Source organism: Acomys minous (genome assembly GCF_964271855.1).
Source record: "Acomys minous genome assembly, chromosome: 8".
Lineage (NCBI taxonomy): Eukaryota > Metazoa > Chordata > Mammalia > Rodentia > Muridae > Acomys > Acomys minous.
Genome location: NC_140489.1, coordinates 101782623 through 101804197, shown reverse-complemented (window position 1 = coordinate 101804197; position 21575 = coordinate 101782623). Strand labels below are relative to the sequence as shown.

Here is a 21575-nt window from a genome sequence, read left to right as displayed (position 1 = left end):
ACATGGGGAATTCAAGGCCAGCCTGGGCTAGAGTCGCTGCTGCCGCCACCGCTGCTGCCGCCACCGCTGCTGCCGCCACCGCTGCTGCCGCCACCGCTGCTGCCAGTGATGGTGATGACAACAGAGAAATGACTCAGTGATTAAGGGCACTTGTACTTACGGAGGACCCAGGTTTGGGTCCCAGCACCCATATAGTGACTCATAACCTTCTGTAATTCCATTTCCTTGGGGATCCCATGCCCTCTTCTGGCCTCTGCAAGCATCCCATACACATGTCATACACATGTGTACATACAGGAGAAACACTCTTACATGTAATGGTGGCTTCAGTGGTAGTGACGGTGGTGACGGCGATGAAGGCCTACAGTAACTGATTGTTTATCTTGTGGCAGAGACTGCTAAGAGCTTCGCTTGTTTCAAGTTGGTCTCTGCTATAGCCCTGAGAAACAGATTTTCTCCGTCCTGTTTCACAGCTGCCTAGGCCAAAGCACACAGAGCCTTGTCAGAGCTGGGAATGGGGTTCAAAAAAAACCAGACTATCAGGCCCCTGGACATGGTTGAGACAAATGTTTCCTTCTGTCTGTGGTCCCATGAGTCAGCCAATCGGAAGAGATCCTGTTTGGTTTTATTTGTTATCTGTTTGGAAAGTGGTGCTAAAACCATTGGGGGAAGCCCTCGGGTAGTAAAGAATTAAAGCCTTGACATTAAATCAATCAGACACGTTTCTTTCCAAACTCCCGATCTCAATGAGGGTGGCAATCCGATTAACGGAGAGAGATTGGCTGGAAAGCATTGAGCATCTTGGAGGCTCCGGAGCGTGAAAGGTCGGCCTGTTACTGCCAGCTCCTGGATCGTCTGCCTCCCTGGGGAGAAGTCAGCTGCTGCAGAATTCTTTCTTTCAGTGGGATCTGTCTAGAAACCAGTTCCCGACTCCTTCCTGAAATTCACTTCCACCTGAACCTTCTCTTGTTCTTCTCCATCTAGAAGCTTCCAGGGTGAGAGACAGGTGCTGGTGCCCACCGCTGTGGCGCCCCCCCCCAACTGCACACCTGTCCTGCAGCCACGCAGCACCATCAGTGTCCTTATCGCAACGGAGCAGACCCAGACTCTGCCTGTGAAGCTTCCTGACTTTAATTACCCAGGGCGAATGGCTGCCTCGCTCACAGTCATGAGAAATCGGGAGCAACAGGGAATGATTAAATAAAAATCGGCATCTGCTCAAAAGGCTGAATAATAAGCAGCCATTAAAATTTAGGAAAAACTATCTAGTGAGAAGGTCACGGTATTTCTGACACAAGAAGAAAGGAAGCCTCCACAGGACCCTGTGGGGCCTGAATTTTCATGCGTATGCTTTACAGATATGTGAAAACCTGGAAGCAAATCTAGAGCAAACGCTCCACAATCTTCATCTCTGGATAATTGATTACAGTGTTTCTGTTTCATTCTTACATCTCTGTGAATGTGTCTGAGCACGGTGTCTTTTTAGGTTAGAAACAAGGGAAGGGGTAAATACGGATAAGGGAGCCTTGTCGGTTTCTCTCCCCATCTGTGGCTTGAGTTTTCATCACAGGCTCTACCCCTAAGGGGCCAAGTCAAGTCCTGCCTCTTTAGCTGGCTTTCCTGATTTATCCAACTCTGGTACCTCCAGCTTGATGGAGCCCTTGGACTCACTGGGATGCACCAGCAACTATGCAGGGGGTCTCTTGTCCCCAGCTAGAGGACAGGATCCTTGATGGCAGCATGTATTTATACTTAACTCCCCTCTCCGGCCACATGGCCCAGCTGCGCAGCTGCCGGAGTTGAATCAGTGTCCATTGAACACAGGCTGAGTCCTCGTGGGACGTACTGCACAGGGGTGACCGCCTTTCTCTCTGAACTTTGTCCCGTTTCCTCCAATTCATCCGAAAGGGCTATCTGTGCCATTAGCCCTGGCTCTGACTTTATTGTGAATTGTTTTGTTGTTTTTTTAAAATTCCATTTGCTTTGGTAGGGATAACCGAGCCTAGCCCTTGTTTTTACAGGGAGATTATAGAAGAAAATAAATATGCACTATTTTGAGCAAAAAGGCTTTGTGTGTGTGTGTGTGTGTGTGTGTGTGTCTGAATGAGGATAATGGAATTGATGTTTATGAGAGCCAAAAGGAAAGGACTTCCTTGGGCCTCATGCTGATCAAAGGCAGGTGAAGTCACACTCCTGTCAGCGCTCCTCAGGGCCTGCTGTGCTCAGGATACTGTACAGAGGTCAAGGTTGCCAGGACACAAGACCTGGGCAACTTACAGTTTCTCTAAAGGAAAAAAAAAAAAAGATGATCACTGAAATAACAGCCCGAACAGCCCAGCTCTGCCTGTGTGGCTCAGTGCAAAGTATGCACACACACACACACACACACACACACACACACACACAGACTCCAGCTGGCCAAGGGGAAGGGACGGTTGCTGGTGGAGGCGTTATGAATGGAGGTCCAACATGTGCCAGGGCCTGAGTCAGGGTGCTTACTGCTGCTGGTCACCACCCACCCTAGCTTGTACCCAGCATCCGTGCCACCTCATTTACTGCAAGTTCCACCCTCTGTCCCTTTTAGAACTTCCTGTCTGGTCTCTGCCACAGCCCTGAGCCTTCTGAGGCAGAGAATTAAAAAAAAAAATGGAGGATGGCTGAAGGACAGGGTGACCTTGAGTGGGCTTCCCTGGTTAAAAGCTAAGAGCCAGAGGTGAGATTTTTGCTGCAGAAAGGAAGCCACGCTAACTCTTTGACTGAGGAGGAAACTAAACCACTTACCTTAATGCTATACCAGAAATGGATGAAAACAAGAAGACTGGCTGATGGCTGGATTGTCAGGATGATGTCAAACATCCAGGTTTCAAACCCAGTGACAAAGAACACAACAGAATGATCCTGGACAGCGGTTGAAGATGCATTTTGGTTACAGTAATGAGAGCATTAGGGAGCCTCCTGGCAAAGAGACATATATACATATGCTGTGAGCTCTTCAGCGGACAATATCTCTGGTCATGTTTCCCTATCTTAGAAGGTCAGGACAGATCCTGTGTGAAATATTTACAAAGTACTTGGCCTAGTGCTTAGCCCAAAGCAGGTGCTAACCCCTAGGGTTTATAGGGTATTAAAGATGAGCCTAAGAGCTGGGCGTGGTGGCACATGGCTTTAATCCCAGTACTCGTGAGGTAGAGGCAGGCAGATGGCTGTGAGTTCAAGGTCTACAAAGCGAGTCCAGGACAGTGAGAGACCCTGTCTCCAAAAACGAAAAACAAAACAAAACAAAACAAACAAACAAAAAACCAAAAATCAAAACCAACCAACCAACCAACCAAGCAAACCAAAAAGATAAGCTTAAGGGAGCTAGAGGCAGTGACAAGGAATCCAAAGGGGACTGACTGCCTTGCGTCTTGGAGGACCTGCATGTCCTATGGGCTGAGAAGAGGGAGTCACCAGAGAAGGCCTGGATTTTTGAAAAGTTTTCAGTGTTTAGTAGTGGGGATATTGTTTTCATCTTCCGCTTTTCCCAGGCATCTCTGGCCAAAAGGACAGATTGGCCAAGAACACAGGATGGGGGCAGGCAGAGCTTAGGAGAAAAGGCTGCAGCGGGTAGGAGCTGGCAAGGCTGACAATGCCGGCAAGCCAGATGATGTCGCCAGCAACAGGGGCTATTCGCCATCAGATCTGGAGCAGCCAGACTTGGGCCAGTGCTCTCACTACGGCTGCACACTGGTCCCCAAGGAGCACTTAAAGCCCTTACCCTCCTCAGCAGTAAGATATTGTCTGATGAGGTGGCCACACAGAGGCCAGCAAGGTAGAGAAAAGGCCAGTGTGTGTGTCATGGGCAGGCAGGAGAACCCCGACCTCGGCTTTGTCTTCTTTAAAGATCCTGTCCTGTAGAAAGATGGGGTTCTTGAGGCATTAACTGTGAGCTGGACCTGGGGGGCTAGCGGTATTGGCAGCTCGGTGGGATTCAATGCTAAGATCTCTCGCAGGTTCTCCAAAGCCAAGGCAGCCATGTATGGAACTTGCTGGAAGCCTTCATGTGCCCTTGTTGGCTTACAAGTTTGATGACCGTTTTAAGTCACAGGCGTTGCTTCATTCACCAAGTGTATACCTGCACCTCCTACCACCTTCAGCCGGCCTGGGCTGGAGCAGGGACTCTTCCTGCCCTTGAGGAACTTACCTGCAGGGCACATAATGTGGGCACCTGCGAGCACGCTCTGAAAATGAATGAATTGGTGCAGAAAATAAAAGGGGATGGTGGTGTGGGGTAGGCTACTTGTGGGCAGATGCCCCTGAGAAATGAGCACAGTACCCCCAAAACAGTGGAAAGAACAGGGGAATCTTCAGTGCACATGTCCCATGAGGAATCCTTGTGTCTGGGCGGATGAGTTTAAGGGAGAAGGTGGGAGGGGACCAGGGCAGTCAGGCCAGGCATAGTTTTCAAGCTGTTGGGTACCACCCAAGCCTTGCGACTGGACATTCTGCTAAATTCTGTTAATCATTTCATTTTTGAGTATCCAAAGGTACTATATAACGGGAAGTTGGCCAGGTCCCTTTCCCTTCATTTTCCTTAAAACAGGTTTGGGTGTTTTTATTTTGTTTTGTTTTGTTTTTTGTTTTTTTTTTAATTAGGTGAGTGAGATCTTAGTGACCATAGACCATCCTTTAGAAAGTTACCTTTGGTGCATGGAAGACTGCATCTGCCAGATCCGAGCTCCTGACAGTGAGAGATGACCGTGGTGAAGAGCATTTCTCTCCTTGAAATAAAATGAATCAAAATTAAAAGGCACATTATAAAGGAGAGGCTGCGAGTTCATCTCCACCCGCTTCTGTGTGCTGACACCAAGAATCAGTGCTCTCTGGAGCAAGATAAGGAAACAGAACAGCCTATTGAGCCCTCGTTCCAATGGACTTGTTTTCAGTGGCATCTTAATGCTTTCTTTGGGTTTTTTCCCCCTGGCAGGATTATGTCTCCTTTAAATTCATCTGCTCCAAGTCGGGAGAAAACTCAGCGAGAGGCTAATGGGCTTTCCAGCACCTACCTAACTTTGGCTCCCAGAGGCCTTAGCCCAGACTCCTCAGCTTTTTGCCTTATGTCTAGGTGGCCCCAGGAAGGGCAGGTGCTACATAGGCCTACTGTCCTATGGCTGAGATTACATAAAAAAAAAAAAAAAACAACTCTAGCTATATGATTGTGATTGTTCACTTTTTAAAAGGAAGCAGATAGTAAGATGCCAATGCAATCCAGCCCTGTGCCGCCCTTCCTGCTGTCTCCTGTTTGAATGCTCTGAGCCACACAGCTTTGTATTTATCATATGGTGCACGACTTATAACTGACAAAAACACTGCTTTTTTTCTGAGCTTTCCCTCCCCCCAAACCAGGTTATTCGTGTCACATCCCTGCTTTATTTTGAACCTTGTAAAGGTTTTTAAAGAACAAACAAGACTCCAGCACCCAACAGAACAGAGTGGGTTTCAGACACCTGTGAGCTGGTTTTCTCATATAAACACTCTGACACCCAAATGTCTAGAAGGTTCTGCTGTCTGGGATTATTTCCTTTGCCTTTCGGGCTTCAAAACAAAACAAAACAAACCCATGCTCATCCCAGAAGAGGGCCTCTTATAGGCCAGCAGCTAGTGAATTGGTTAATTAGATCTGTGAGATGAGATTTTAGACTTCAGGGGTTGTTAATGAGATCGATCGGAGACCCGTGTTAGCCTCTCCCTAAGGCTCCATTGTCTGGGTTTGGGGGACCTTAGGAAAGGTGATGTGCCGTAAGGGAAACTGGTAGCGATCACAGGCTGTCCTTTGTTTCCCAGCTCCCTGCCTATCGCCAGCACCTGGACCACCTCCCGCAGTGCTGTGGTGCCCCCCTGGACCACCTCCTGCAGTGCTGTGGTGCCCCCCCTGGACCACCTCCTGCAGTGCTGTGGTGCCCCCCTGGACCACCTCCTGTAGTGCTGTGGTTTCCCCCCCCACACCTCCTGCAGTACTGTGGTACTCCCCCCGGACCACCTCCTGCAGTGCTGTGGTGCCCCCCCAACCACCTCCTGTAGTGTTGTGGTGCTCCCCCTGGACCACCCCCTGCAGTGCTGTGGTGCCCCCCAAGCATTTCTGTGCAGCTTCGGTGGCCCCACACAGGCATATGACCTCCAGGACTTGAGTCCTAGCCTTTCTGTGTGCAGCCTGTTCTGTGTGCCACCTGTTTTCTCCAGTTCTGTGAGGTACTGCTGTGTTCTGGGGTTCTTGCTTGTATAAGGTAAGAACCTCACATTCTTACCATATCCTCTTGCTTCTGTGAGGTGCTCATGTCTTGCTGGACTCTGCCCTCTCTGTTCTGTCTTGAGAAGTCACTCAGCTCAGACCTTTGTCCCTGGTCTTGTGTGGCTCACCCACACAGCATCCTGCCAGATGTCCCCAGGCCATCCTGCAAATCACATCAAGGTGGGTCTTTACTGTCACCTGCTACTCAGGGACCTCTCAAAGTTCCCTGTTAGCCTGTGGACAGCGCCCTTCTAGGATGTGAAGAAGAAAAATGCAGGGTCTCTTGGGGGTCCCCTAAGTGGGAACCGTTACCATACATCTATGAGGAATTGTGGAGGATCTGGATTAAGCTAGATATTCACAGTTACACAGTGAGAAGCCAGAAGAGCTGGGGTTTCAACCCAGACCCCTCTGACTTGAGTCTACATCACTTAACCACGCTCTGCCACTTTGCAGACTTCAAGAGTGGCTAATAACTGGAGCATCAGTGTTGCCTAGCGATGGGCAGAAATGCAGACTCTGGGCCCCATCCCAGGCTCTCGTGCTCTCTCCAGCTCCAGACCCCATCTCTTCACACGTGTGCTTTGAGTTTTCCGAGCTTGGCAACTGTGTAACCCACCCAGCCCTGGTACAGTTGGTTACACGTGTCGTCGCTGAAGCTAGATTTGGGGCACCAAGTTCTGGTTGGCCATGTATCACCACTGAGCATCTCTAAGCAGGCCATTTTGCCTCTTCACTTCTCGGTTTCCTTATCTGTAAAACAGGGATAAATTCGGTTCCCATTCACCCCACGGAGTTGTTCCAGGGATTGAATAAGTTGGTATATGCCCCACCTGGGCACCTGGAGAAAGTGTCAAAAACGCTGAGTCGGGCAGGTGATCGTGTAGCCTATAGCCTTAACCCCTGGGCTTTGAGGCCCAAGAGAGGTAGTGTGTTCCTTTGGGAGATGACCCATCATAAGAAATAATCCTGGGGGCCAATGAGAGGCCCTAAATGCTTTCTCCCAGAAAGGAGCAAGGAGGAGACTGGGACAAACCCAGGAAAATGTCTGGTGGCCAGAAGAGCCCGGGACGGTGGGAGCTGAGGACCGCAAGGCTTCCTTGTGGGGCAGGGGTGGAACTCACACCCATTCCCACGTACACAAGTCAGCCCTGGGGCCCAAACCACAGCCGTGTCCTCCTTCTCGTGGCTAGGTGCCGCGGGACTACCGGCCAGAGCCCCCTCAATGCTGCTCCGCTGGCCCGTGCAGAGTTCTCCGTGTGGCGGCAGAATTCCAAATAAAGCAATTCATCATTTTCTCAGTGGCCCCCTAATCTTCCCAGCAAACACCTGCATTTCAAGTAGAAGGTCGTACAAGCAGAACTCACCTATAATTGGTGGATGGAGGGGGCACTTAGTTTTCTCTGTGGGAGGGACTTTCCCAGACCCCAATAGCCTCCTCTGTGATAGCGCCCCTGCCCCACTTTCTAGCCACCCCCTCACTCTCCCAGCCCAAAGGAGCTGGGATGCCGCAGAGGAGGGTCCTGCCTGAGGAAAAGGCTAAAGAGCACAGTTTCCAGCTGTTTCCATTTCCTTGATCCATGAAGCTCCCAACTATGAGCCTGGAGTTATTGTATGTTTGTTTCATTGTTGATTTCCAAACACCATCTTTTCCCAGCATCGCAGATCCTGAACAGAGTCATTCGGGTCTTCTTCTTCTTCTTTTTTGTTTTTTGTTTTTGTTTTTTCGAGACAGGGTTTCTCTGTGTAGTCTTGGCCATCCTGGACTCACTTTGTAGACCAGGCTGGCCTCGAACTCACAGTGATCCTCCAGCCTCTGCCTCCCGAGTGCTAGGATTGAAGGCATGCGCCACCACGCCCAGCTCCATTCCGGTCTTCTTGATGGAAGAAATTTAGCTTTGTGGAAACCTTGCCACATTGTTCTTAGTTTTCCTTTTGGCCGCTGACTGGAGACCAGGGAAGGGGCTGGCACGGAGAACTAGCCCAGCTCTCCTGTGCAGTCACAAATACCACGGGCAGCAACTAACGAGATGCACTTCTTGTTAGTACTTAATGATCCTGTTCATTTATTACGGTGCTGGTCCAATTCTGCAGTGGGTGTGGTGCAGGGAAGGGGAACACGGAGCTGGGAGCCAATGAGGGTGGGAGAGGCAGTCACCCTGCACTCGGCTTTCATCCTCCCTTGACATTCTAGACCCTGTGGGTCAGTGACCACTGGTGGGGTCAACTGACCCTCTCCCAGGGGTCACATACCAGATATCCTGCATATCAGACGTTTACATTACGATTCATAACAGTAGCAAAATTATAGTTATGAAGTAGCAAAAAAATAACTTTGTGGTACCGGTCACCGTAACACTAGCAACTGTATTAAAGGGCTGAAGCATTAGGAAGGTTGAGAACCACTGCTCTAGATTCATGGGCCACAGGAGGAGGTTTTGTAGTCCAGTCCCAGAAATTCATGGGGGCGGGGTGTGGGTGTATAAATGGTAGGGGTGGCGGCAGTGCCTGGCCCTCACATGGACTCCCATCCGTGAGGTCTTACCCTCTGAGTGTTCCTCAGAAGCCTGGCTCCCTCCCCAGAATGTTCCGTTCTGCCCAGTCCCTAAACCAGGCCAATGTCTTGGCACGTGGGATTCAGCAGGCGACCTTTACCCTGGCAAGGACGAGGCCCTGGGCCTTCAGCTCTGCTTCTTTCCTCATAGGCCCTGGGTTCTTTGGCCTCATGAGAAGCCTTCATCATTCCCAGGTTTTCTTTTCCTGTTCCAGGTGTGTGCGGCTGCTGCGGCGCCCTTCGTCCCAGGTACAAGAGGCTGGTGGACAATATCTTCCCTGAAGACCCTGAGGTGGGTCTTCACACAAGGGCCCTGTCCGTGGAGAGCGAGGACACCTGACTCTTTTGAAGGCCGGATGTGCAGGGGGCTGCTGGGGATGTGCTGGGCTGGGCTGTTGCTGTGCAGTTGACACATCCTTCTCACTCCTGCCTCAGTTCCCCGCTCTCCTGAGGGAGATGTTTCCCTGCAAAGCGTGCCTCTGTCTAGCGTTTGGCTTGGGAACCGTGTCTCTCCCCGGCTCCCTCTGGCATCTGTCAGGTGTCTGGCTGTGCACTGAGCAGGAGGCCTGGCTTCTTGGCTGCCAAGCTGTCACTCTGTGTGTCACTCTATATTGTACATTGAGGCCTGGGGATGTCAGGATTTGATGCATTCGCCTTGCTATTTGAGACTTACTGACCTCTCCTGGATGGGCATTTCCATTACCCTCTGGAGAATTCCCTAGCAGCTGTAGAATTGCCTTCTTTATGACTTGCTGGTGTCTATCCAGATATAGCTTAATTCTATTATTACTTTCAATGATGCCTCATCCTTCATCCACACACACCCACGTGTGTCTCTACATCCACATGTATATATACATGAATGCGTATACACACATATAGACACACGCACGCATACAAACCTACCTTTGTTGCTATTTCTGTGTTTGTGGCGTATGTGTGTGTGCACGTGTGTGCGTGCAGCTGCATTTGTCTGTGCACGCCTGCGTGGAGGCCAGAAGCTGACTACTTTAGGTAGCTCTCTCCATCACGCTCCACCATGTTTTCTGAGATAAGTCTCTCAATGAACCTAGAGCTTGCTGTGGTGGGGCCAGTGAGCCTTAGGGAGCTTCCTGTTTCCCTGAAAGCCCGGCTCTTAGGTAGCTTTTAGGTGACAAGAGCTGCTGAGTGTAGCTTTTACATGGTTCTAGGGAATCTGAACGCAGACCCGCACCCTCGAACCACAAGCACTATGCTACTGAGCATCTCCACAGCCCCCATGCTTGGAGGACAGAAACGCTCTTTCCATCATTTCATTGTTGCCGATGCACCCGCCTTATGTATAGACACCCTATAAGGTCCATTCAGTTGAACTGGTATTTGCTCCAGACTTGAGCCCTCCCACCAGAGCCGAGCCCTGGTGATTTTGAGCTGTCTGTATCCTGCAGGATGGTCTGGTGAAGTCCAACATGGAGAAGCTGACCTTCTACGCCCTCTCGGCTCCGGAAAAGCTGGATCGAATTGGTGCCTACCTCTCAGAGAGGCTCATCCGAGACGTGGGTCGCCATCGCTATGGGTACGGACTCATAGGGAGGGACAAGGAGGATTTTCAGAAATTGCATGATATTTTTAGGGTAAGACAATGTAATAACACTTCCAGGAAAAGGTATGGGGTAAGTTATTGGAGAGACTGAGGAAAAAGTGAGATTGGGAGGGCGGGCGGGATTCATATGCTCCTTCTGAGGCAAGGGAGCGTGGATGGTCCTGTGAGGTTTGGGAAGAGGGCATGCTGGCCCCATAGGAGCAGCCGTTTGGCATGCACTGAGTTGCCACGTGTCCACACAGAACATACAGAGCCAGTCTGACTCAGAAACGAGTGCTTACTGTCCAAAAGGGTGAGATGGCGCCATCTGTGTACTGAGAAGGTAAGGTTGGAGTGGTTGGCCCAAGAAAAACACACTTTAGAGGAGCTGGGAATTTAGCTCAGTGGCTAGAGTGTCTGGCACGCTAGGAGCCTCAGGTTCAATCTCTAAAGCCACATAAACCTGACACAATGGAACGCACCTGTGATCCCAGCCCCCAGGAAGTGGAGGCGGGAGGATCAAAATTTTGTTCAAAGTCATCCGCAGCACTATAGCAAGGCTAGCCTAGGAAATGTGAAATCCCATCTCAAAACAAGACAAATATACACTTTAGTGAAATATTTATCCTCTTCTTGAGAGGAAAGGACTTTGTGTGCTTAAAAGAGAAGAAATCTTAAAATGATCAATACATTTAGCTGTTTAAATTTTTAAGTATCTTGATGTTGAAAGAGAAACTGTCAGAATTGTAAAACCAACCACCAAAGATAAGCATCATCAACAAATAAGGCAAAGGATTCAAGCTCACACGTCAGACAAATAGTCCTGGGGAGTCCGGAGAGGAGCCACTGGGGAAGAGATTACACAGAGTCTGCTTGGAGAGCTAGTGTCACCTGACTTACAGTCCACGCTGAAGCCACGAGGTCACCCTATCACATTAACTTTTCTCTGAAAGTAAATATTCCAGTATTAACCAGGAAATAGTGGCAAAAAAGAAAAGAAAAGAAAAGAAAGAAAGAAAAAAAGAAAAAGAAAAAGAAAAGGAAGCATTTTCATACTTTCCTGGAAAAGAGGACAAATTGGTTGGAAATTTCCAGGCCATGAAATATGTGTCTAGACCATCGAAACCACAGCGCCCTTTCTCCTGTTTCTGTCCATTGCTTCCCAAGGAACCCATCTTACTCATCTATCTTGTACATAGAGGGTTTTTTTGCTTTTTGTTTTGTTGTTGTTGTTGTTTTGCAGTGCTTTCTGTTAGTTGGTTTGGTTTTGCAGTTTTGAGACAGTCTCATGTTGCCCAGGCTGCCTTCAAGCCTGATGTGTAGCTGAGGACGGCCTTGAATTCCTTGTCCTCTTGCTCCCAGCATATCGGTCCTGGGAGACAACGGCAGGGCACCACCCAGCTTCTGGTGCTTTTAATAACAATGAAACACTAGAAATGGCTTAAGTGTCTGGCAAGAGGGGAACCCAGTAGGTTAGGGTTTGTGTCATTTGATAAGATGCTATCTGCACAACAGAAATGGTGTTTATAAAGATCCCTATCTAATGACATTAAAAATACTAAAACTGAAAATATAACGGCCATATACAAAGTATTTAAAGTCAAGTTAAAAAACAAAACAAAACAAATCTCAGTGGCTAAAAACTCAAGTCCAAATGGCAGTGTATTCAGAGAATTCACTCTGCGGGTGACACGGTTGGAGGGTTTTTGTGTGTTTCATCGTGTCCTCTCTGTTCCCTACACATTGACTAGTGAGCATGTGTCACTTCCACAGTAGAAGAGTGGACCTCAGTGCAAATTGTGCTTGCTGCTGCCCTGCCATCACATCACAACCCACAGGCTAACTAGCTCTTAACTCTGAGAAGCCCAGGTATTGTTGATCACGGGGTAGAGGGTTGAGGACATGGCGGGCAGCCATGGTTCCTAGTCCTGTGGATCCTACTCTGCCTGAGCCTTTCTTTCCATTCTCCACTTTCCTCTGCTCCTGATGCTTCGCCCCCCTAGCCCCCAGCCCCGCCCAGTTTTCCTTCTGTTTTGAGGGTTGGGTGGTGAGAAGGGAGACAGAGTCTCATGTATCCAAGGCCGGCTTCCAACTTGCTATAGCTAAGGATGGCCTTGAACTTCTAACCCTCCTCTGCCTTCACCTCTCCAGCTCTGGGGTTACAGGAATGCTCCGCCATGCTAGGATGTGGTGGTTCTGGAGACCAAACCCGGAGCTTCACATACGTTTTTTCCCAGGCTAACGAGGCTGGACATGCTCTTCAACACAAACACTAGAAGCTTCTTGAGAGTCAACTCCAAGCTCCCCAACTTCCGGGGTCTTCAATCACCCAGCCTTGCCCTCCACACGCACCACACCTGCTATATAACTAACACCACACAGACTGGTTGAACAGTCCTAAAGCCGAGAAATCAAGGACCATCAGGGATTGTTAGGGTCAGGGAGAAGGCTGGGGACCAAAGCAAGGCTTTGTGTATATTAAATATGTGCTGTACCTCCAGCCCTGGCAAACCTTAAACCAGGATACCCCGATGTGAAAACAAAATGATCGCTCTCTATATAATAAAATTAGGCTGCCACTCATTAAGAGGAGAAGCATGATTGCTTTGTGCACACTGATTATATAAAGAGCCTTGATGGGCTGTAAAGCATATTCGAGCAAGTAAAAATGGCTTTATCCTTGACTGAACCAAATGCTAGCATGCCAGCGATAGCATTAAACATTTAATACCGATCCTGCCTCCGCTCTCTGCAGTGATGGTTCTTGTGATTAAAAATGTCCATAGCCGACAGAGCCCCTTCGAATCCTTCCTCTGCCTGTGGAATGACAATTCAAAATTGCCATCATCCTGTTAAAAATAGCCCTTGCAGCATCTAGGTATTTAAAGCCTGAAGGAGGGCTTTGATCATAAACATTTGGAGAAATGTCTGTTAGAATCCTCTTTTCTCCTTGCCCTCCTGCATCTCCCTGCCCGACACAGCTGGCCTCTTCCGGGTTAGATGGAGGCGTTGGAAGAGCAACGTTTTCACTTCAGACAGTGGGAAGAGCAGTGTCTTCCTAGCATGATGCCGGTGTCTCTATAGTTTGGCCCTATCCATGTGAACCTTGGATATGGGTTCCCGTGCCAGAGCCGCTCTCTCACGACCACCGCCTTCCTGCACTGCCGCTCTGCCACAGCCACAAGGGTGCCAGCTGCGAGCAAGGGGAGGATGGGAGGATTTCAAGGTGATGGGTGGCAATATGCAAAGAAGCAGAACCCCCCCCCCCCCCCCGTTTCTTATGCTTCTCTCCTTCCTCTCACCCCATTTCGAGATCAGCCCAACACCTCTTGAAACTGGATCACAGGGGAGGGAAGGACAGGGCTAAGGCAGGCATCAGGCCACAGTTAGCACCACCGAGCACGGGCCACAGTGTGCAAGAGATCCTATCAGACAGGACCGGGGATCCCCAGTGCCTGGAGTTGTGCCCCAGCCCATGAGCGCTGAGGATGGAGACACGAAGGACCCAGCTTGTTTCCTAGAAGGACCTGAAGCTGCCGGGAGGGGGGGGGCGGGAGCGGGGGGGCGTGGGGGGGCGTGGGGGTCGCGGTGGGGGGAGGGTTGACCCTTTAGAAAAGTGCACTACAGACTCTTGCTAGGTGGAGAGGGTCGGCCCGCTCTTCCTTAGCTGGGGCCTGTTTCCTGCTCCTGCGCTCCTAAAAAAAAAACTCAGAAAATTCAGTTCAGGAATGAGCTGACTGAATATACCCAGAATGCTCAGAATAAGAGGCCCTTTGTCCAGGGTTCGGGCTGCCCTTTGAAGGATGAGCCAACTCCCTGACTCCTGGTCCGCGTTTCCTTTCCAACTGGGCGGGGCTCCCAGCCTATTCGTCCCACTCCTCCCCTGGTGCTGCAGACCTTCCCTGCTTCTTCTGGCTACTTCTGACCCGGAACAAGATGTCCGAGCAGAACCAGCCATTTCAGGGGCTCCACAGAAGGACTTTTCACCTGGCTCCTGGGCACCAGGCACCCTGGGTATTTTCCTCTGTGGCTGCGGTTCACCTGTATTGGTCTCTTGAGTCTGACTTCTGTTTGGAACCAGCCCAGCGTCCTCTCTTGCTGCCGGAGAATCCCAGTCTGTTCAGGGTCACTTGTGCTCTGTCCTCTTCATCTCTGGGAAGCCTGCGTGGTATATTTGGGGCTGAAGTTTGCTGCCGTAGGCAGCCTACACCCGCCCCCATGGCCCGGCTCCATCCTAACCCCCTCTGCAGGCCAGTTTGCACTCTCACACCTGTTACTACTCTGGACCCCTTCCGGAACTGAGATCCGATCCCTAATGACAGTAACCGGGTCATGGGAATCTGTTGATGAACAGTACCCCCGGAAGTCCCATGACCTGTTGTAAGAACATGGGTCTGACAGGCAGAGCATGTGGGCGCGTGGGGGAAGATGGTTATAAAATAGGACAATAAACACTGAGCTCGTCAGCTGGGGGTGGGGGTCTAAATTCAAGATCATAACTAAAACCATGCCATTCGAAGCATTGGGATCCAAGTAGAGCAGCAAGGTACATGCTTAGGGAATTGAGCGTGATGCTTCTTTGTTTCTTTGCATTTCTATTTCAGTTCTACCGTGATTTTCACTTATACCAAAATCTCTAGTCTTGGTTAGTAACCTTTTTTTTTTCCTAGTAAAGAACGGGTTTGTTAATTTTTTTCTTATCAGTATAGTCTGGATTTCTTCTTCCCCTTGAATAGGAAAAGGCTGTCATCTCTGCTGTGGGCTTTGGGAGGCCTTCTAGTTTCTTGTCTTGCCCAGTTCCATCCACCTTATCCCCTCCTTCTTTTATTTCCTTTAAACTCTATTAAAAGTAAGATGCTGGATGGAGAGATGGCTCAGCAGCTAAGAGCACTGACTGCTCTTCCAGAGGACTGGGGTTCAAATCCCAGCACCCACATGGCAGCTCACAAGTGTCTGTAACTCCAAGATTTGACTCTCTCACATAGATGTACATGCAGGCAACAAACACCAATGCACATAAAATAAAGGTAAATAAACTTTTTTAAAAATTTATTTAAAGTAAGATGTCAATTGAAAAATGCTGGCATGACCCACTTGAAAAAAAGGAATTTCTCTTTGCTTGCCCCTACTTTCTAACCAAGTTTGGTGAATTGACCACGTCCAGGTGTCCCTACAGGGAAGACCTGCACCCCTCTGGCCTGTCCCCCAAGCCCAGCCAGTTTTTGTTTCCAGCTTGGGTGACTTGAACTCTGTGAACTGCCAGGCCTCTGGGAGGTCCCCTCCCCGTGACTGTGCCCATCAGTGGAAAACAAGGTTCCAGTGGATGAGGCATGCCTGCAGTGAGTAAAGCCATGGCTGCTACGCACCACACGAATCCTAAGAGCCAGTGCTGCCTTTGTGCTCCAAAGCCACACAGAGGTTGGGGCTGTAGCTCAGCAATCGCATGCCTTGTAAGTGTGTGAGAAACCCGGGGTTCCGCTCTAGCCCCTCCAGAAAAAATAAGGACTTTACAGATAAAAGGATGACATGATCCATTTTTTAGTATACCCAGAGACCACTATTTCATAATTCTTAATAATAATTGAATTTAGTAATATTCAAGACTTTAGTAGTAGCTGGCTCAGCTCAGAAAGATTAAAGAAATCAATTTTATAAAAGTAGAAAGTGTTCCAAAGAATAGAGGCTTTTTGCTCTTTCTTTCTTTTTCCTTTTTCTTTTTCTTTGTTTTTGTTTTTTGTAGCCCTGGCTGTCCTGGACTCACTTTGTAGACCAGGCTGGCCTTGAACTCACAGAGATCCGTCTGCCTCTGACTCCTGAGTGCTGGGATTAAAGGCCTGTGCCACTGCACCTGGCAAAGTTGTTGTTGTTGTTGTTTGTTTGTTTGTTTGTTTTATGGCTATTTTGTACAGAAGTTAGTGCAAAGATGTTAAAGAATTGCTGTCTGATGGTTGTTTTTAAAAACAGTTTTAGGGCCTGGAGAAATGGCTCAGGCAAAAACACTGTATGTTCTTCCAGAAAATCTGGGTTTGATCTCTGGCACCCGCAGTGCTGCTCACCACTGTTTGTAAGTGCGGTTCCAGGGGATGCAATGCTCTCTTCCAGCCTCCAAAGGCACCAGGCACATACATGGTGCACAGACATGCATGCAGGCAAAACACTCACATACATAAAATAAATAAATCTTTAAAATAAATAAATAAATAACTTTTTTAAAGCAGACTGAGAAGACACCATGAATTCTGATACTTTATGTGTGGATGTGCAGAGTTGGCTTGGGGCTCAGGTGGTTTGACTACACAGTTTCTATAGTTGGAAAGCTATCACCAGAAGTACTGTTAGAAGCCAGGTGTGGTGGCGCATGCCTTTAATCCCAGCACTCCAGAGGCAGAGGCAGGTGGACCTTTCTGAGTTCGAGGCCAGCCTGGTCTACAAGTGAGTCCAGGACAGCCAAGGCTACAGAGAGAAACCCTATCTCGAAAAACAAAAACAAACAAACAAACAAACAAACAATTATTAGAGGCCACTGTAAGCGCTCTCATCTTAGGCATTCTTTTTTTTTCTTTGAGACAGGGTTTCTCTGTGTAGCCTTGGCTGTCCTGGACCCGCTTTGTAGACCAGGCTGGCCTCGAACTCATAGCGATCCGCCTGCCTCTGCCTCCTGAGTGCTGGGATTAAAGGCATGCGCCACCACGCCCGGCTGGCATTCTTTTTTTATTGACCCAAACTTCTTTTTCCAAAAAAGTCAAGAGCTTATAATATCTGCCTCATGTGCAAAGATGGACCTCCTCTGGATTGGTAAGGAAGGAAGCATCTTTGGGCTCAGCCTTTGTTGTATATATGGCACACGCACTTGCCTGGGGAGCCTTAACATTTTTAAGGCCACCATGTAGCCCTACGTCACCCTGATTCTCCGTTCCGGGCTGGAGTACACACTTGTTAGAAACAGGGCTCCGACTCAGCAACAGCCTGCAGACATGCCTCCTTCCCCCACGCACTGCCCCAGCCAGGTGTGATAGCAGGAGAGGGCAAGGCCCGGTGAAGCCATCTTGCCTCTGTCCTCAGGTACGTGTGTATCGCCATGGAGGCGCTGGACCAGCTGCTTATGGCCTGTCACTGCCAGAGCATCAACCTCTTCGTGGAAAGCTTCCTTAAAATGGTGGCCAAGCTCTTAGAGTCGGAGAAGCCAAACCTGCAAATCCTCGGCACCAACTCGGTAAGGGGCGGGGGGGGGGGGGGGGGGGTTACAAGACCTCTGGATCAGGCTGTCCCTGCCTCACTTGCTTTCTGATCCTAAGCCAGTGGTTTCTCAACCCTCAACTACAGGGTGCTGCGACCCTGTAGTACAGTCCCCCGTGTTGTGGTGACCCCAGCCAGAAAACCATTTTTGTTGCTATTTCATATCTGTGATTTTGCTATCATCATGAGTTGTAATGTAAATGTCTAATATGCAGGAGATCCGATAAGCAACCCCAACGGGTCGTGACCCCCAGGTAGAGAACCGCTGCTCTAACCAGTGTGCCTCTTGTCTTAGTGTCTCATTTTGTGTGAGCAAAGAGATGTTTTGTGTGTGTGGGTTTTTTTTTAAGATTTAGTTATTTATTTTATATATACGAGTGCTCTGCCTGCATGTGCACCTGCAGGCCAGGAGAGGACTTCAGATCACTTTATTAGATGGCTGTGAGCCACCATGCAGTTGCTGGGAATTGAACTCAGGACCTCTGGAAGAGCAGCCAGTGCTCTTAACCACTGAGCCATTTCTCTACACCCAGTAAAATTTATTTTTAAGAAGTACTTTATTATATGCTTAGATAGACAGTAATTTTACTGAAGTTAAAAAACACAAAACACCAGGGCTGGAGAGATGGCTCCGCAGTTAAGAGCGCTGGCAGCTCTTCCAGAGGTCCTGAGTTCAATTCCCAGCAACCACGTGGTGGCTCACAACTATCTATAATGGGATTCGATGCTCTCTTCTGGAATATAGACTCTGCATGCAGATAAAGCATTCATATACATAAAATAATTTTTTTTAAAGGCTGGGTGTGGTGGTTCCTCCATGGGGCAACTTTGAAAGCTGGTCGCTGTCACACATCCTTCAGAAAGAGAGATAAGAGGGCACAGGTGACAGCCCCAGGGACGTGGGAAGACTGTGGGGAAGTGGTAGATGGGCCGTGGCTTTAGTTCTGTCCTTTCCCAGCTGGTTGATTGTCGTGGGCTTTGGTGGGGTTTTTGTTGTTGTTGTTGTTGTTGTTGTTGTTGTTGTTGTTGTTGTTTAATGTATTGATTTACTTGCTGTATTGTGCAGGCATGAACGTTCCATGGCGAGCATGTGAAAGTCAGAGGATAACTCACAAAAGCTGGTTCTCCTCTTAACACCTTGTTGGCCCTGGGGATTGAACTCGGGTCATCAGGCTTGGCAGCAAGCCCCTGTGCTGACTGAACCATCTGGCTAGCCCTATTTCTGAATTTTTATCACACAAGGCATGACTTTCCTCCTGCTCTATGGAAGAGTTGCTTTAGCCAGAAGAAAGTCTTCCAAGTTTTCTTTGCAGGACCCAACATGACAGCCCTCCCCTCTCCCTCTCCCTCTCCTCTCCTTTCCCCTCTCCCTTTGCACCAGCTGCCTTTGACAAATTACACACACACAGCAGCTAAGGGCAAAGCCCTTTTGTCATGTTGCCCTGGCAACACCTTCACCTACTGTTTTAGTTGTCTTGTTTAAGATAACTACAGTCTGGGAAAGAGCATCTGCGTGGAAAATAAACTAGTCACCCTAGATCCATGGGGGCCACAGAAGCAGGTGGCCAGCAACTCTTGTTTTTCTCAAAGTGAATCCTAGCCCAGGACAGGTATCCCTCGAAATTCCACATCCCAGAGATTCCGCACCTCAGTCACCGAGCTATGAGAGTCCAGGACAGCCAAGGCTACACCGAGAAACCCTGTCTCAAAATACCAAAAAAAAAAAAAAAAATTAGCAGTGCTAGCAACCCTAAAGAGGTCAGTTGGAAGTACAGTGGGCTGGGATTCCTAGTTGGAGGCAGCCTTTCCTAGTATTGTCCTTCATCTGGACGCTCTGGACGCTGCCTATGCCAGGACTCTCAGAAGAGGCCTGGTTCACATCATTTTAGGCATGCTCGGTCCCCCAGGGCCTGCCTTGCTTGCCTTGAGATGCTTAGCCTAGGAGTGTCACCATGGTCTTCGAAAGGGTCTGAGGCTTTGTGAAAGCTAAGGAGCCTGGATGGAGAGGTTCCAGGTTCTTCCCTCTTTACCCAGCATGCCTTAGATAAGAAGACCTTGCTGCCAGGAGAAGAAAAGAGAAAGCAGATGTGGTAGGACACGCCTGCAGTCACAGCACTCAGGGGTCATGGGAGGAGGGTCAGTCTAAGCTATATAGTAAAGACCTTATCTCAAGACAAAAATGAAACAAACAAACAAACAAACCAAAAAGTAAGGAGAGGTCAGCAGACAGCTGGTCCCATCGGGCAGGGGCACGTCTCATTTCCCCTCTCGGGGCAGAAGCAGCAAAAAGTCCAAGGTTCCAGGCTGCAAGTGAGATCAGGTTCTACCTCGTCATCATTTCTAGTGTCCTGTTCTTGACTTTGCAAGTTACTCAGGGCCAAAGCTGGTCTGTAAGAGAGAAAGGCCAACTGCTTGGAGACACTTTGTTGCTACCCCGAGTGGATCCCAGTTAGGCTTTCTCCTGCCAGGGGAGAGCTGCTTGTGCAGAGTCACTGTTTGGAGTAGGTTTTCTCTTTGTTTACCAAGCACTTAGTTGCCCTCAGCTTTCCATACATTTGTGAGAGCTATTGTGAGGGCTGGTGATCCGCTCCAGCAAGCTTGGCACCCTTTGTTATAGAGAAAGAGCCAGAACTTTGATCTTGAGAGGGTGGCCCTAGCTGTGCTCCTGGCTTTTGAAAATGTCATGTGTTCAGAATTGTCAGTTTGTTGTCATGGAGACCTACTTCATCATTGCTTTATCCAAAAAGTAGAAGAGGAGGAAGAAAAAGGAAGAAAAGGAAAAGAAACAAAATTTCAACTTTAATCTTTTGTGACTTTTGTGACATTAAGCAACTAGCACTTAAATAGAGACCGTTACTGGGGCTGGAGAGATGGCTCAGTGCTTGAGAACACTGGCTGCTCTTCCAGAGGCTCTGGATTCAGTTTCCAGGACCCACATTATAGCCTCAGCTCCAAGAGGTCTGATGCCCTCTCCTGGCCTCCGCAGGTACCTGCATTCATGTACATATTTCCACACATGCATGTGCATAATAAAAATAAACCTTTTTTTTTTAAGTGACAGGAAGGGTGGGTGTTCATACTAGTCACAGCTGCATATAAGGAACACGTTAGCCCCATTTTATAGGTGGGACAATTAAGGCCAAGGGAGCTCAAGTAATTTGTCCCAGGTCATCTTACTGATAATTGGAGGAGTTGGAATTCAAACCAGTCCCAGGGATAAAGGCAGTATCAGGTACAGTGGTACGTGCTAGTGTTCCCAGCACTTGGGAGGCAGAAGAAGGAGAATTATTAATTTCAAACCATCTTGAATTGCAATAAAGACCTTAGGATTTGGTGGGGGGGGGGGAGCGTTGTTTTGTTTTGCCAATCAAAACAAAAAACAAAAAACCCACACAGACAAAAAGCTGGGCATGTAGGACAGCCTTAGAGCACTGGTTTTTGTGCCCAAGGGCCAGTTGGTTCCCCAGCACTGTGAAAAGCAAAGGAGGAGGAGAAAAGGAGAAGGGAAAAGTCTCACTGTAAAGTTCTGTGGTGGCCTGAATGAAGTGTGGACGTTCTCTGCTTTGACTGACAGACTTGGATTGGTTAGGCCATTGCTCACTTGTACATGTTCCTTCCCACAATGCATCGGAGTTTAATGATATGCGTGCTCAATTGTGTTTGGCGTAAGATGGTAAATAGGGGATTCACCAAATGTTTACTTGAGGACACAGTTTTGCTTTCTTGCACACTGGCCCAAAACCAGTCTAGGCCAGATGGGACCCACTGGCTCTAGTTCCATAAAAATTGAGCCATTATCATGGGGATGCTAAGAGGAGTCATTTATTTTCTTTTTTTTTTTTTAATTTTTTAAAATTTATGTGCATTGGTGTGAGGGTGTCAGATCTTAGAGTCACAGACAGTTGTGAGCTGCCATGTGGGTGCTGGGAATTGAACCCGGGTCCTTTGGAAGAGCA

The 21575-nt window shown here is 48.8% G+C and overlaps 1 protein-coding gene across 3 annotated transcripts in view; it reads left to right on the top strand.

Annotated features, from left to right (window-relative positions):
- The window catches only part of EFR3B (EFR3 homolog B), a 78796-nt gene that overhangs the window by 27670 nt on the left and 29551 nt on the right, over positions 1–21575 (top strand). For all 3 annotated transcript variants that reach the window (XM_084792599.1, XM_084792598.1, XM_084792600.1), the window contains exons 2-4: positions 9038–9114; positions 10250–10377; positions 17446–17596. In XM_084792599.1, coding sequence (XP_084648725.1) covers positions 9038–9114; positions 10250–10377; positions 17446–17596 — 356 coding nt within the window. The remainder of the gene's footprint in view (positions 1–9037; positions 9115–10249; positions 10378–17445; positions 17597–21575) is intronic.